Source organism: Haemaphysalis longicornis, unplaced genomic scaffold, assembly GCF_048455015.1.
Source record: "Haemaphysalis longicornis isolate Haplotype H1 unplaced genomic scaffold, Haemaphysalis longicornis Haplotype H1 scaffold_9, whole genome shotgun sequence".
Taxonomy (NCBI): domain Eukaryota; kingdom Metazoa; phylum Arthropoda; class Arachnida; order Ixodida; family Ixodidae; genus Haemaphysalis; species Haemaphysalis longicornis.
The window spans coordinates 141155997-141173603 of NW_027526460.1; the positions used below are offsets into that span (position 1 = coordinate 141155997).

General features: G+C 46.1%; 1 protein-coding gene across 4 annotated transcripts in view; it reads right to left on the reverse strand.

Moving 5' to 3' along the window:
• Prestin (solute carrier family 26 member prestin) overlaps nucleotides 1-17607 on the reverse strand; it is a 305226-nt gene that overhangs the window by 187970 nt on the left and 99649 nt on the right. The window contains exon 1 of one of the 4 annotated variants that reach the window (XM_077683516.1): nucleotides 6965-7763. The exons of the other annotated variants lie outside the window; for them this stretch is intronic. Coding sequence (XP_077539642.1) covers nucleotides 6965-7031 — 67 coding nt within the window. The 5' untranslated portion in view covers nucleotides 7032-7763. Of the gene's footprint in view, nucleotides 1-6964; nucleotides 7764-17607 lie in introns of those variants that run through there. 4 annotated transcript variants of the gene reach the window in all.

Genomic DNA, 17607 nt, shown 5'->3' on the forward strand with positions numbered 1-17607 from the left:
AATTATAGTCTTACAAGCAGAAATAAAGCGTTACGCTGATGAGCACGGGGGAGCGGTTCGATTCCCGGCCGCGCCGGCCGGTTTTCTGGTGGTGGCGAAAAGCAAAAACGCCCGTGCGTATGAGATTTCGGCGCACGTTGAAGATCCCCAGGTGGTCAAAATTAATCCGGAGCCCTCCACTACGGCGCGCCTCATCGCCTGCGTTTCGTCGGCGCGTTAAACCCTATAATCAATCAATCACGGTCGCGGTGGCTGCATTTCTGATGGAGGCAAAAGCGAAAATACCCCTGCGTTAACATAAAATTAATCCGGAGTCCTCCATTACGGCGCGCCTCAGAGCCCAAGCATAGCTTTGGCGCGTGTAACCCCGCAATCAATCAAATCAGTTCGGCCAATGCATTGCCAAGTATTTTGTATTTTACCTCGATTTCTTGTTTTTTGTGTTTGTTTATTTTTCATGATTTTCTTTTTTATATGTACTTCCTCTCTTCTTTTCGGGGAGTAGAACGCCATCTGAAACACTGTGTACGCCCGTGGTCCATAGAAACTGGATACGTCATTCGGTGGACACGAAAACACGATCTGGGACCGGTACAAGACATTCCATGCGTCGAAATCCTTCAGACAAACTGCTGCGGTTCATCTAGACAACCTTGCACTGGTGTGGCGCCCGACGCGAGAATCACCCCCCCCCCCTCCCCCTGCTACTCCGCATCGCCCCCCCCCCCCTTCTTGGCTTTCCGCGTGCAACTGGTGCAATGTTGTACCTTTAAACCTCCCTGCTATGCCGTAGGACAATCTATCGCAATTAAAAAAAAAAAAAAAAAAGAACGTCCTAAAAATCCCGTATAATATTGTCCGTAATCATGCAACACTAATTCGAATACGCGCAAACAACCCAATATGTGATACGCGAAAGAAGCGAAATAAGATAGTCTCGTTCCACGCAGTAAACATATGCAGATAGGTTTTTTTTGTATTTTCATGGACAATGAATAACTGGAACCAGCTTCCGTATGACGTGGTCAGCCCGTCATCCTGAGATTCTCTTTTTTCTGCAGTTGCTTTTAATATCAGAACTCAATGTGTATTTTATTTTCTATGAGTCGTATGTGCCCTTGCGAAGTTGCCACTCTATCTGTCAACTTGGCTGTCGCCCCCCTCCCATTCAGAACACGATAGTCTTTCTTGGGCTACGCAAACGCAGAAATTTCGGCCTCTCTGTCTGTCTATCACCCTATAAACTTCTGCTGGCAGGGTCAGAAGTGCCCAAAGCAGTAAGCGCATGCTTTAAGCAAAATATAAGGGCATAACCGAGAGCTTTAGTTGTTCAAATACACGTTGGAGCAGCCCTACGAAAGCAGATTAAAAGAAACAACTCGCCAAAAACGGTGTCGAAGAGAGCCCAGATAAAAGGAAACAGTAAAACGAAGGATGTTCCAGGAGTCTCCATATACAACAGAAACCAACGGTGCAACAGATGCCTCGCGACCAGGATGAACGCGAGAAATTCGAATTAATTTGAGCCAACTGGATTGTATTCTCATGGGAAGAGCGGGAGGGGAGAATAAAGCGTGAGGGTGGGAGGGGGGCAAAACAGGAGACAGAAACCGTGCCCTCGGGCTCTGCAGCGAAACGCCTTAGCCGCTGCGCCACCACGGTAGTTACGTTTACGTTAATGCTTTCCGGCCGCGCTTTCTTCTCGAAGTGTTGTATTACTTCTCTCAGGGGTTTTTTCCCCCCTGATGCCTGTAATCTATTTCATGTTACCGAAAGTTATGCCATACGCCTCTCTTGTGTCACAATTTTGTCTCTTTAATTTAATCATTTTTATCGGTAGTGTCAGTACACTGGTGAGCATGTACTTAGTTCTGAAAGTTATCTGTGTACGCGCATTGCACATCTTTCAAGTGATGGCCATTACAGCTAGCATAAAATGAATAAATTAATAATCTTGCAGGCACTTCCAAGGGAGAATTGTCGGATAAATGCTCACGCCACTCTGCTATGAACCGAGCCAATTTAATTTAACATTTTTGGTGTTTTAGGCGATGGAGCTATACAACTGGGCTATGACGTAAAAAAGTAGCGGATGACTCCCCATTGATTTTTACTGCCTGTGCATCTTTAGGGCGCGCCTATATCTCGATAGATGGATGTTTTGGTTTTTAGCTCGCATCAGAAATAAGGCCACCATACACGAGATTGAAACCCTTACAAGTCGGCGTCAACACTTACACAGGTGCATTGCTGGTAAATATTTTAAAGATGGTAGTCTTTCCATGGACTACTTGAACGGGAAAATTTTGGTCTGGCTGTCTGTCCATCCGTCCGTCCGTCCGTCCGTCCGTCTGTCTGTCTGTCTGTCTGTCTGTCTGTCTGTCTGTCTGTCTGTCTGTCTGTCTGTCTGTCTGATTGTCATTCTATCTGTCTGTCCGTCCGTCCGTCCGTCCGTCCGTCCGTCCGTCCGTCTGTCTGTCTGTCTGTCTGTCTGTCTGTCTGTCTGTCTGTCTGTCTGTCTGTCTGTCTGTCTGTCTGTCTGTCTGTCTGTCTGTCTGTCTGTCTGTCTGTCACTCGGTTCAGCCTCGGTAAACCAGATTCTGAGCAATAGTATTATATACTCACAGCCGAATCTAAACGTCTAAGCCCGGTTTTAATGCTCATACTTGTCAACATTGGCGAACAAGAACAAGGCATTATAAATATGTCAGAAAATCAATACAGGAGTGATATTTTCAGTGTTCCTTTATTTAAAAAATTATGGATGCTTGCTTTTTGCGATAGCAAATAAAATACTACATCAACTGCAGAAAACCGTCTCCTGGTGTTGCCCGTGCTATCTGGCGGAATTAAAAAAAAAAATCAAACAGCAACAGAAACGAAAGGTTCCACTAGATAGGTTCCACGTTCCGCTTGGAACGCTCGTGGAGTGGGGAAACGTGGTTCTATAAACGTTGTAGTCGGGTGCCTCGATTCACGCGCGTCTCCGCCGTACGGCAGCGCTGGCATCGAGGCACCCGACTTGGAGCAGTGGAACGCGGTACATTTAAATTGAATTGAGCTAATCTCTGGCGTGTTATCTCGGCAGGAGCGAGACGGGAGGTGAGCTCACGAGAGGTGAGCGGGAAAGAGAAGGGAGACATTTACTTGCCAGGCGCGAAAGTCGACTGTCGTCTTTCGTCGACATTTGCAACGAAAGGAGCAGATACGCGGCCAATTTCTTTATCAACGCCATATATGAGCTGTTGGAATCCAAATCAGTAAGGCCCTAGGGCGCTAATTAAATACCTCCATTAAACACCTCAGAAAATACTTTCCTTCGAATGCTCCAGGGGAAAGACATTAACTAAGGGACAATGTAAGTCTGATAACAAAGTATAACGGTTCAATGATATATTATCAAATACCTCCGTCATATTCCATTCGCGTGGAGTTCTTTATAGCGAGAACCATAAAAATAGAATGCACTACTCTACACAAATGTATTGTTCGAAAGACATTCTTCTAAGGGTCATAAAGAAGTTTAAATGTAAATTATAACCCCCGTAGTGCATGTATCCGCACAAGCACCTCCGAAGTCGGCCACTGCGTTATCCGAAAGCATTGCTAGGAAGGCGTTTTTCAGGGGCAATATAACATGCCAGATATGAAGATATGAAAGCCATATGGCTTCATGTTAAATATATCCGTAAATACCCCAGTACTCCCATGAAGCCCTCTCCACCGAGCCTCTTTAAAGTCGGCCTCACTACTGTGCACGGCCGCATTTCTGGAAAGACACCTTTCCAGGGCAAGATATATCAAGTTATAAACGCCCTTGCGCCTTTGATTAAAACTGTTTCGCATGCGACGAAAGTATGACATATCAAGCTTTGCCAACGACAGGCTGGTTTTCTTGTCGAGTCTCTATAGAAGTGCTCAAACATTTGACAACGGCCTCACCCGCCACTGTATCGTAGTATGTTTAGTTTTATAAGCACAGAGAATTTCGAAAGGTCATCCCATTAACACAGCATATCCAAAATATTCATTGCATGGAAGTGACATCATTGAATATGGTTATATGCAGGTGCATCAACACTTTTAAAAACGCGTGGTTTCGTCTTAACTGTATATTATTTGTAGAACTGTAGACCTATTTGACTGTTTGAGCAAAATTATTATGAGGTATCCTTGCGCTTCAATTTTTCTTTTGGGAGACTTTAATTCTCCTGCCATCTCACGGGAAGATCTGCTTATAGGAACAAATGGTTCCTCGGAAGGTGTAGAATTTATTGACTAGTGTAACACATTCCATCTGTCACAAAATGATAAAAACACGTACGCGCGTAACCACTTTTACAGCCAATGTAATAGACCTAATATTGACTACGGTACCCGATTCCGTCTCTTCAGCAACTGTTTCGCCCGGTTTAAGCGACCATGCGGTTATACACTTCAGCATTCCTTCCGCTCTACCCCGTCCGCTCATGTGTTGCAAAATGATTAGAGATTACAGTAAGGCTGATTTTGACGCAATTAACTCGGAGCTTGCGAACTTTGCCGATTCATATTTTCCGCAATTCTGGGAGTGTAGCATTGACGATAATTGATGCTTATTCAAAGATATAGTTAAACACTAGCCGATAAATATATCCCACTGCGTCGGTTGGCACAGCACAAGTCACCGTGGTTTAACCCAACGCTTAAACGCCTTCTTAATAAAAAAAAAGCGCATCTCCCGCAGCTACAAGCGTTCCATGTCGAGCAGCAGACTATCATGTTATCTCTCCGCAGCTTTAGAATACAAACTCGCTCTCTCAAGCGGGAAACACAAGTTTTTCACGCAAACGCTTCCTGATCTATTAAACACTAATCCACGGAAATTTTAGAACGTGATTACCATGCGCGTACAATGACGTACAATTAAGACTACCCGATGATACACCTGTACCCTCTCACCAATGTTGCGCCGTTTTAAATAACACTTTTTTACTGTCGTTTACAGATTCTACACTAACAACATTCCCTTCTTCTTGCACCGTACCGTTTGGACAAATGAATGCTATTACAATTGAATCAGAAGGCATCGCTATCCTTAGTCGTAAGACCAAGCTTTCATCCTTCTCCAGTACCGCCGCAATTAACTAGAAGTTTCTAAATAGCACTGAAGCATACTCATCCATTATCTTGTCATACATATTGTCACAGTCTTTGCGAAGTGGCGGCCTTCTTCAGACTGGGGTATCGGCAAGGTGGTCGCAGTGCACAAGTCTGGTGATGTTCATTCTCCCATTAACTGTACAACAATTAGCCGCACTTCTGTTCCGTGTAAACTCCTCGAGCATATAATCTATACTAACCTTATTAGTTTCCTCGAATGAAATTCCTTTGTTTTCACCATACCAACACAGGTTTCGTAAATATCACTCATGTGAGGCCCTATTAATAGCCTTTGCCGATGACCTATTTTCGGCGTTAGATCACTCATTGCTCATTGACTGCACCTTCATCGATTTTGCGAAAGCTTTCGACACCGCATCCCATCAACTTCTTCTCTTTAAGCTGAGCAAAGTTAACCTAGACGCGAGCGTGATTAAATGGATTGAATATTTCCTACATAACCGTACCCAATCTGTCAGTGTCAATGGTTACCAACCCGACCTTCACCCAGTGACGTCCAGTGTACCACAGGGGTCAGTTTTAGCTCCTCTCCTGTTTCTCATACACATTAATGATCTTCCTGAGTCTGTTTCTTTTACCATATACATGAATTATCTTCCTGAGTCTGTTTCTTCTTCCATACGGCTTTTCGCCGATGATTGCGTAATTTATAGACAAATTACTAACCAAACCGATGTTTCTTGCCTCCAATCAGACCTTAACAACATCTCTGCCTCGTTTGACCGCTGGATAATCAAACTTTATACTACCAAGTGCAAATCAATGATAATTTCACGGAAGATTAATCCTCATGACCGCGCTTATTTTCTGAATGACTTGCCTTAATCCCCCGTCAAGAGTTACAAATACCTTGGTGTCTACATTACTAATGATTTCACCTGGCACACTCACATTCAGCACATAACCAACAATGCCAACCGGATGCTTGGTTTTATTCGTCGAAACTTTTCTCTCGCACCTACCGCACTAAAACTGTTGCTTTATAAAACGCTGGTGCGGTCAAAAATAGAATACGTATCATTAGTTTGGGATACACCAACTAACACGCTCATTACCACACTCGAATCACTCCAGAATCGCGCAGCACGACTTATACTTTCAAATTAATCCCGCTTTGCCAGTATCACGCAAATGAAATCTTCGTTACATCTTCCAGATCTTTCGTCCCGCCGACAAATATCTCGTTTGTCACTCTTTCATAACTTTTTGTATAAAAATGTAAACCTAAAAGAAAGTCGTTTCCCTCGTATCATCTCGCATAGACCACGACTTGAAAGTTGGCCTACCCCAATGCAGGACTAAGCTTTTTTATGATTATTTTGTACAGAGAACCGGCAGAGACTGGAACCACCTTCTGGCCTCTGTTGTCTCAATCACATACGATTCCACCTTCAGAAACGCACTTCTTGGCTGTATAACCTGAGATTATTTGCCATTCTCATCCGTTACTTGCTTGTTACTGGACTATTATTATTTTTGTACTGTGTACCCTGTCCTCTGTGTAACGCCTGGATGGCCCTGAGATCATGTAAATAAATAAAACAAATACTGCACTAAAAATGGTGGGAAGCGTCGCAATTTCTCACAAATCACCCCCATGCAGTGCAAAACAAAAATTATTAAGAAAACATTTCACTCCGGCAGATTACTCGGAAATACCACAACAAACAAAAGGCACAGGTTCCCTTTGTTGCACATCATCCCACGTCCTTTGCTTCAAGTACCCATTCCTCCCCAACGTGTAAATCGTTAGTGTACAATACGTATCAATGGTAAATGCCGTCAGACATAAGTGACTCACGTCTGTCTTCGTCCAAAAGGAGCTCGTACTCGTTCCAGCTTCCCGTGCGGCGTCGTGGTGGACCCATGCTGGCCACGCAGCAGGCACTTCACAGTCGCTCAACGAGAGATGAGGCTCAGCTGTCACGGGGAAACGGGTTTTCGCGACTGCGCGATCCTCCTAGTCAAGCTGTGCTCACTCGTCAGCCGGTGGTCGACGCAAAACTACCCGGAGCAGCATCTGTTTTGTGCACCCTAACTCTCCGCGCTGTCGTCCTGTCTTCTCTGAGAGTGACGGCCCAGGCGACGCGGGGACCACAAACAGGCTATGTGCTTACACACTGGAAACACTGCTTCCAAATGTCAGAACACCAGCGGGCGGTCGGCTGCGAAACTATTTCGACAAAGCACACGCTTCGAGCTCAAAAAAACAACACATGCAGCGTCTTCCAATAAGCTGCAACGCTTCCAGTTGAATGCAGTAAATCCAAGAGCAGACGTGAGTCTGCGCGCAGTGAGCTGTGAGAGACGGGGTCTTTTCGCGGCGGGCAGTCTTACAATGTCTCCCAAAGGCACCCACGGATCCGAGACCGGCCGGATTTTTCGCGCTAGTCCACCTCGGCCCGCCCAAATCGCGCGGCCTTGTTGATCGTATCACGAGCGCTCTCTTTCCCTCCTCCCACGTCTGCGCCGCACCGGCGTTGACAGCTCCCGCGGCGTGTAACGTTACAGAGCGACCACGGCGAGGAGCCAAACACGCGCACGCGGAAACGCTCGCTGCGCCGCTGCGCCGTCGTCCTAACTCCGCCCCAAGTCCTGCGCCCTTCGTCGAGCGGCTAAGGTGGCGAGAACAACAGACACACTCGGCTTTCCGCTCTTTCTCCGCGCTTTTGCTCCCGTTTCCTGGTCGAGGACAAGCGAAGCGAGCCGAGAAAATCACGTGTAGCCGCCGGCTTCGATAGAAGCGGGTCGTGGCCGGGAGTATTTCGTGGTCGCCGCCGCTCGCCGCTACCGGAGGCGCAAGGCAGGAAGCGAAGGAGGGGGCACATCTCCCGGTTTGTTTAGGAAAGAGGACGAACCCTTGTCGCGCGCGGATGACTGCTCGGCGGCCGATAGTGAGGCAGCTTCTTCTTGTGAGGCGCGTATACTCGCGGGTATAACGCCGGCGCGCGGTGCCGCGTATCGGCGATCACTCGAGATATCCTCGACACACAGGCCGGCTGCCTTAGCATACGCTTTCAGCGCGATCGGCTGTGTGGTTGCAAAGGAGAAAATACAACTCCGAGAGGACTGGGTTGAGTCAAGGCGGCCCGGAATATCGCCGGCAGAAACATCCGACTTTCTGGAGGACATCATGGGTTCATCGTTGGGTCAACGCAAATTCATCACACATTGATTGATTGATTGTGGTGTTTAACGCGCCGACGCAACGCAGGCGATGAGGCGCGCCGTAGTGGAGGGCTCCGGATTAATTTTGACCACCTGGGGATCTTTAACGTGCGCCGAAATCTCGAACACACCGGCGTTTTTGCTTTTCGCCTCCATCAGAAAAGCGGCCGCCGCGGCCGGGATTCATCACACAACTGGTGCCCCGCTTTCCATATGGTTGTATATCCCTGAGTGTAAGGCATTTTTGGTTCGAAACAAAAGCACGCTCGTTCGTAGAACCGCTGGTCATCAACATCGTCCTCGCCTCGATGTGCTCACACGGTCCTGATGTCAGACAGTGTATTGCGGAGAGTCAGAGAGTATTGCGGAGCGATTTCTTTTTCAACCTTTTATCGCGGAGGAGGTAGTTAGTGTTCGAGCAGGAGCATAGTCCCACTAATCGTTCACGGCCACCATCGAGTGATCGCCACTCACTCCGTTATTCACTGTATATAGCTAAGGACGAAACGACAACGTCACTCCTACGTTTCGCTGTCCGATCTCCAAGTGACTTGAGCCAATCATCACACGCCAACGTTGTTCAGCCTGAGATGTGGTTTAACTGGTTTATTGACTGGAGAGGTTGGAAGCAAAAGCGCGCCCGGCTACTCCATTTCACCAATAGAGGATCATAGACTCGTGTATACAAATCAACTGTTCAGGACAGTTTTCGTGAGTTCTAATAGTTGTCTAAAAAATGTCCTCCTGGGTTGGTGTTCATGGATTAACGTGAAGAAGCTAATACGCCGCCTAATATTTTGAAGCTATTCCTGTCGAGGTAAAAAACACATTCAGGGAACGAACAACCTTATTTTGAAGAACCGCATCAGGTCATGGTCCTAGTAAACATGCTGAACACATCACACGGCGGTCATCTAATGGAAGTTTGTTGTAAAGTTTGTTGCGAAATGGGAACAAAATGCTGCGATTTCTGTGCGCGTGCGAGTCGTGTTGGTGGATTGGCGGTAGGCGCGAATCGTTATGCGGCTCTGCGGAGGGCATTTCCAGGAATAAACGGGACAATGGATGCGCGCACTTTCGCAAGGCCTTCAAGTGCGTTCGCTACTGGCAATCACGACGATATCCTTTCTGCGCCATATCGCTTGGAACGGCCGGGTCACTGCCCGGTCACTGACCGCCTGCACTAATTTTATGAAGCAATACTTCGCATGGGAAATAACACTGACATAGCAGATTGAAGGCGGTTGCGATTATTTTATAGCGTTCATTTCAACACACCCGGGCTGTAGGGGAAGGGAAGTGAGACACAGGCTGCGTTCCAATTCGCGGACAGTTTGGTACACAGCTTACGAAGCAGTCTAACTAGACGTTGAAAGAAATAAGAATCGGAACTGTTAAGAATAAGAATTTTATGAATAAGTTAAGAATGTTAAGAATGAGCTGTTCCGAACGCAACACCAATGCAGATGACAACCTCGTAGCAGACATGTTGAGCAACGCAAGTCAAAAGTTTCGTAAATAATATTGCCGTTATTAAAACAAACATTACGTGATTGAGAAATTAAATGGAATCATCTTCCCCACTAGTAATTTACACTTAATATTTGAATAAAAACAAGTGCTTTGTTACAACATTAATGCCCAAGGCGTCGCTTATTAAGGCGTCGCTTATTAGTTTAGACAGGTAGGTAGCCTGCATCGTTGTTGACTTTGATTCCGCCTTCTCGCATTAGTCTTCGTTGACTGCTTCGTTCGAATTGGATCGGGGATTAAAATGGCGGACTGTCCGCGAAGACGGCAACAAAGCCGTCAAAAGGGTAAATTGGAACGCACCCACAGTACTGCGCCGTGTCGTGTCTTCTCTCCGTTTTACCTGCAGTCACGGTTTATTGCTTCTTTGCAATAGATCTTAAATGACACCGGGCCAACTTTCGATCCTCTGGTGATGCGTTTTGGAGGCACAGCAACGCAGCGACAACAAAATCAACCAAACCCTTAACTTCTTACCGACAGTCCGTAACTAAGTGCACGCCCGAAATCGCTTACGTTGTTTACAGCAATGCATGGTTTCAAGCTTGTTTGTTGCCAGGTAGTTAGTTCAGAACAATGCGGGAAAATGGGAAGATGTGAAGTGAAAAGTTCGGTAGTTCTTGAGGCACGGGCGACATGTGTTCCTCTTTGCTTAACACACACGCACGCACACACACACACACACACACACACACACACACACACACACACACACACACACACACACACACACACACGCACACGCACACGCACACGCACACGCACACGCACACACACACACACACACACACACACACACACACACACATACACACACACACAAAAACAATACCAATACAGTAGTCGACCGTTTTTCGGACTCCAAAATTTCGGACTTGCTGGATATTTCGGACTTTCCCGAGGAACCGCCAGTTGTCTGTCCCATAGGCGTAATGACTCGCGGATGTTTCGGACTGCTCCTTCAGTCGGACTATTTTTCGTTCCCTTCCAGCTACTGTATTCATCCATCTATGCGCAAGCGAATATTTCCCACAATCTTGAAATAGTAGTTTATTTGGTATCAACAACAACAACACAGATACCAGGGGCACAGACAAAAAGCCAGAGAAAGAAGGCTTGACGGGGTCTGTGCCCCTTTCGTAGTAATGTACAAAAAAAACTAATCGTGCGTGGGAAACGGTAACAAACTAATACACACAGTTGAAATTTTATACAGCAAACATTCTTGATCAGCACATGCGCGAAGACACATTTCAGACACAAAAATGAGAAATACTCTATAATAACAGTTTCACACAAAGGAATATCTACGTACCCAGCGAGTTAAGTAATGACGGCAATGTAAAGGAGAGCAACTGGCGACCATAATTTGTGCGTGTAAGGGGAATCACCCATGTGTCAGCATGGCGAGTATGACGAACAGGACAGTTTCGTTTCATAGTTGATAATTGATCGATGATAATGTTGTTTCGCTTCATTCCTGCGTAGTAACGCTTGAGGAGCGTGTCATTATAAAATTGTGGAACAGCGCGGATACAAAGTTCTTTAAAAATGGGTGCAGTGTGAGCATCATGCGGCAAGTCTGAAATAGCTCTCACAGCTTTCTTTTGTAAGATATTTGTAAGATTGTAAGATTCTTTTGTAAGATTCTTTTGTAAGTTTTGTTATGTTTGACATTGTTGTGTTTCCCCAGACCAACTGGCAGTAATTTAGTTTGGATACAAAAAGGGAATTATAAATTATTAGCTTAACACTTGTTGGGAGATAGAAACGCAGCCGTGCAAGAACACCTGTAATACGCGCCAAGTTTGTTTAAATCGCTGCGATATGCCTATTCCACACCATGTGTTCTTCGAATATCACTCCCAGGCTTTTCGCGTGATCTACTATTTCTATTTTAGACGTACCAAGCATAAGATCCCCATCAACATTTCCTTTTCGGTTTTTTGCTCTGAAAAGGACAGCCTTCGTTTTAGTGGTATTTATGTTTAACGAGTTGCATACGCTCCAACTATGCAGTGTACTTAATGCACGATTTGCTTCAACCAATAGCCTTGTACCATCCTTACAGGTTAGAAGTAATGTAGTGTCATCAGCATAGATGACGAATTTGATTGATGGGGCAATGTTCACTAGATCGTTTACGTATAGAATGAAAAGTAATGGCCAAAGGATGCTACCTTGAGGAACTCCGGCTGTTATAGTTGAGCGCTGGTGCACAAGCGCCGCATACAAAACAGTCCGTGCTTTCAGAGAGAAAAAGAACGATCCTTAATGACTCTATTCAAGTGTTCACATAAGTGTTCAGCAAACTTTTTAGAGTGTTTTAGAAAAAGTGGCATTTACCGGTAATGTGAAGGTTCAATGAAATAAATATGTAGATGTGAGGAAGATGGGTGAACGTCTATTGAAAAAGCAAAACGGAAGATGGTTGAGGCGCTTGCTCGCGTAGGCGGCGTCATCAGTCCTGGATGAACTAGGTAGGCACAGCCAGCAGCTAAGGCTGATCCTGAAGGTGTAATCTGGCCTGCTTGTCCTCCCGCTGCAACTTGGGAAGGGGTTGGCCGAGGATACAAAGTACGCGTGTGAGATCGCTTCTGTGCCATGGGGAACAGGGTCCTGGGACAGGGTCCTGCCATATATCTTGGCTGGAGCGGGTTTCGTTCCCCAATTTGTTTGGTTTTCTTACCGGAAACATGGAATAAATAAAGGAAATGAAAGAGTCCCAGGACGTGTCTTTCATCATCACGTGTCGCAAACACTTCGGAAGCTTGATTGCTGAAATATTTGCACCAAAGTGTGTGGTGGGAGTTGGCGAGACGTTGATAAATTGGCACTCTCTGCGGTAGCTTTCAAGAAGTAGGAAAAGCTGTTTTATTTTTGTTCAACGAGCGATTAGCCTTAGCAAAAATACTGTTTCGGTGTTTCTCCGTGTTTTTATTTTATATTCCCATTGGCTGTAAACCTTCCACAATAAACCTTGATCAGCTGCTGTTTCCCATCAATTTTCGAAATGTTTTTGTAAGGGAAACATTAATTTTTAACGGCTTAAGGGCGCAGGGAGATGGCAGTATTGGTATGTTCTGGGGAAAGCCCGAAGGAGAGATTGCGCGGAGCAGAGTTCTGTGAGGAAATGCATTTGTCCGTAGTTTGCGAAGCCTGGTTTCTTCAGTCTTGTGTAGGTTGTGACGCCGCAGGCGTAAAGTTCACCGTCGACGGCAACGAACACAAAGAGAGAGAGAGAGAGAGAGAGAGAGAGAGAGAGAGAGAGAGAGAGAGAGAGAGAGAGAGAGAGAGAGAGAGAGAGAGAGATCTTTATTAGAGGAAAGCAGGGAGGCCTGTCAGCATGTTAATGTCTACATGCTACTCTGCTGAGTGGGGAGAGGTAATAAAGTTGCAACAAGGAAGTAAGGTGGAAGGGAGAGCAGAAAGAATGAAATAAAAGAAGTAAAAAAAAAGAAAGAAGGTAGCGTGTGTGTTGGGGACCGTCAGTGCTGCACGTGAAAAGTCTATAGACGGTTGCACAGTGCAAGGATGTTTTGGTCCTATATCATCTCAGCGTCACCGATGTCATGGAAGTATTAAAAAAATGCGGCTAGCACCTAACGTTGAGACGAGGGAGACGGCCATGGTCCCAGAAGTGCTTTTAAAGTTAGGAAACTGTGGTTGAGGCACTCCATTTTCTCGGCGAGGTCGTTTCTTGTTTGACTCTATGTAGGACACTCCAATAATATATGCTCGCCTTTTCTCGGTGAACCGCAGCTGTCGCAATACGGGTTCGAGCTTAAGTCTCTAGCCGACGGCTCCACGTCGGCTAGAGGCTGTTGCATGTAGTACGTCTTAGCGAACATGCAATGTCGTTGAATCGCTTGTACACCCAGGGACATCTCTCGAAGTGGATGCAAACTCAAATTATGTTCATGATCTCAGTTGATGTACATTTTAAACGCTCTTTTCTTCGTCGCTGCGCGCAAGTGGGACACCTGAGCTTTGCCATCACAAAATAAGGCCTTTGGGCGACGTTTTTTTTTCCCCATTTCTCTCCATATTGCGGCTTCTGAGCGGTTTGCTTCCCAACGCTCTTTCAACGAGCACAAGCAGCGTAGTGTGTATCGCTCAGTTTGAGGTGAATGGCTGGCCGTATCAGCCGACAAAGAGATTGTTCTGACACACACACCGAATGCATCATCGCGGCTGCTGTTTTCAGGGCAGACCCGGCACACGCAAACAGCTGGCGCTTCGAACGCGTGCAGAAGTGTGTCGTGCACGAGTGTGGGCTGCAGAGGTCGGCGGGAAGCTGTGTTCGGAAGCCTGTGCTGAAGCATCGCCTGTTGTCGTTAAACAAAACCCTAACCAGGTTTTTAGTACGCGGCGCCACGCACAGCTGTCTTTCAAAATTACAGTTGAAGCGACAGGTGGGCTATCGGCAAAGCTGTAATAGAGGGATACGAATTGATCTAGATCACTCGGGGAATCTTTTTTTGCGTGGCAAAATTTCGTTCGTCCCCTTTATGAAACAGGCACAGAGGTCGAGGTCGAACCCGCGCTCTCGTGCTCGGCAGAAAAATAATGTAGCCCGTGAGGAACCATAAATAGCTTTCTTCCAGCTCGATGACGCGTACTACGCATTTTCCCCACCTTTCGTGCATAGATTGTCAGCTGCAGAGCAGCAGCCTCAGTGATTGTAATATTTATAATAATGCCATCGGCAGAAAATCTTCTAAATATAAAATTTACGGAAACTTTGAAGAGGGACGATGACGACGATAACGAGTTTATCCATAATTTCATTTCTTGTAGGTGTCGAGATCATCCGAGTGGGGGGGATGTGTGCATTTATATATATATATATATATATATATATATATATATATATATATATATATATATATATATATATATATATATGTAGCGAATCAGAATAGGAAATGAGGGGCTCGTTGAAAATAACACACAAATACGGGTTGGCAGTCGAGAAAACCTCGGAAAGCAAAGGGGAGGATGTGGGAGATCATTGAAACAGATTAAGAATTTGGAAAGAAAGAAAGAAAGTGAAGAAAAAATGCCCGCCAGGTGGGATCCGAACCAGACCGGTATTCTGGAGGTCGTGGGTTCGGATCCCACCTGGCGGGCATTTTTTCTTCACTTTCTTTCTTTCTTTCCAAATTCTTAATCTGTTTCAATGATCTCCCACATCCTCCCCTTTGCTTTCCGAGGTTTTCTCGACTGCCAACCCTTATTTGTGTGTTATATATATATATATATATACAGGCGGGGTGCTCGTAGTTGTGGAATATTTTTGGGGGGTGTCGATATCCTTCTGAGGGGTGTTGGGGGGGTTGGGGGGGTGTATAAATTTCTGATTACGGTCACTTCTTCCCACTGAATAGCTGGGAAAACGAAGTATAGGCGGACAACAATTGGGGGACCAAACTACGCCAACGCGAGCAGAGGAAATGCAAAGCCACATGCTTTATTCGCACCTCGCAAGCATATCCCAAGTGAAATATGCCAATCCTGTCGCTATGAAAACGCTACGGAAATCCTGAAAACGCCTAGTAATGAGTCAGCCTCCCTGTCGCACATCTGCGTTGCACTTCACATTCCACTGTTGGCGTTAAAGGGAAACGTCGACTCAGATAGCTTCTTATTTTTGTGTTATTGTCTTATTTAGTTATTCGAGTGAGAGCGCTAAATTAGAAAGATATTTGCGAATTCGTTACCTCATTTTCAGTGGCTTGTCTATTTATATATTCTTGTTTTTTGCGGTGACAGCTCGCTGCTTTATTTCTCTGCTGAGAATACGCCACCCAGCTTTTCTTCGTTCTTAATTTCCTTCGGCTCAAATGCACGTTGTTCTCACTCACTCACTCACTCACTCACTCACTCACTCACTCACTCACTCACTCACTCACTCACTCACTCACTCACTCACTCACTCACTCACTCACTCACTCACTCACTCACTCACTCACTCACTCACACTCACTCACTCACTCACTCACTCACTCACTCACTCACTCACTCACTCACTCACTCACTCACTCACTCACTCACACTCACTCACTCACTCACTCACTCACTCACTCACTCACTTGCTCTTAATTTTCTGCGGCGGGCGATGGTAGCCATATTTGGTAATCAGTAGCCAAACTTGGCGATTGCTTGTTTCGTTTCGTTAGACAGTTTTCAGGATTTGTTTTTCTGTTGTTTTCCTACATCTTCAGTCACACTAACAGGACGTCAAGGCCAGTAGTGAGGCAGACTTAAGATGCCTTTAGCCTACTCACCATAGATATTCTTAAATAAATAAATAAATAAATAAATAAATAAATAAATAAATAAATAAATAAATAAATAAATAAATAAATAAAAGTCCGTCAATTACACATATTTTACAGATACAAAGGATTACGCTGTTCGCCTTGGGTACCCTAAAGAATGTCCGCAATGCGCTTTCGGGTGCCAAAAGTTACCGGCACGTGGATTCTAAAAATTCACCCCGCTCTAAAGGACACCAGCGATACTGTTCTGTGTTCTTCTAAAATGACGAAATACCAAATACCAAATAAGTACCAAGCCTTATGCGACTACATCGCAAAAGGGCTCCCGGAAATCAGACGCATCTACGCCACTGTTGTCCTACTAAGAAGCACCAACCGTCGTAAAGGGAATCGGAACCTAGCCTTCATCCGAAGGTTCAACAGAGAGGCATACTACTTCAACAACCTTCTTCACCGCCTTTGCCGGCCTTCAAAACTATTGCACGTTCTAAATCACGAGCTGGAATGGATGCCAGCACCAGGAGTGCTTGCAGCCGACGGACTGCACCTTAGCTATGAAGGTGTTGCCGTTATGGCAAGCCACATCAGGCATCTGTGCCTCAAAGAAACAAATTCGTCTTCTTCGTCCTGGGCTGACAGTGCAAGCGTCCCCGCTACAGGATTGGGGCCCTCACCAAGCGTACTGCCAAAAATAGTGCCTTCATGCTTAAAACCAGTTGATGAGCTCTCTCATCTCTGTTGTTCCAATTCGCCTCACAATGCACAGTCGCCACCCGTACCACTGGTCCCTTCAGCAACCATTTCCAGCTCGCAGGAATGCGTACCTTCAAACCCGCCACCTCCACTACTTGAAAGCTCGCACCAGCAACGGGCCGCGTCGGGGGATTCGCCACAAGTCGCCCACACACCCGGGAACCACCCAGCCATCCTACGAAACAAACACCAGCCTCCCTTCCACCAACCGCATGAAAGCAGGCTGCCAAGCCCGCAAGCTGCCCCAGGCCCCTCTTTAACCAACCACACTAGAAGCACCAGCCACGGCGCCTCCTCAGTGCTCTCCAAAACCCCACCTACTAGGCCAACTGAAAACCCGGGGGAACAATCGTCTGCACGTGGTACCAGCAGTCCCACACCAGTGACCGCCCCCGGACCACATGCTCCCAGTGCTTCCTGCAGCGCCTCTACCGCTCCCGAGGGCCCCAGGTACCAACTCCGAAAGTACGTTGACGTCGCTAAACCTTCCTCTCAAAAGTGACAGCTCAGGCAGGCATCAAGCAGTGCTGTTTCCAGAGATGTTTCCCGCCAATTTCTGTGCTTAAGAAAAATAACTGACAAACGCATTCGCTCTCAGATGCATGCCGCTTCTCTTAAAAATTACGTAAAAGAATCTAAGGTTCCCAAAGGCCTCCAAATTGTGTTAAGACCAGCCACGTCCGGAATGTCTGCGCGCCACATCGATAAA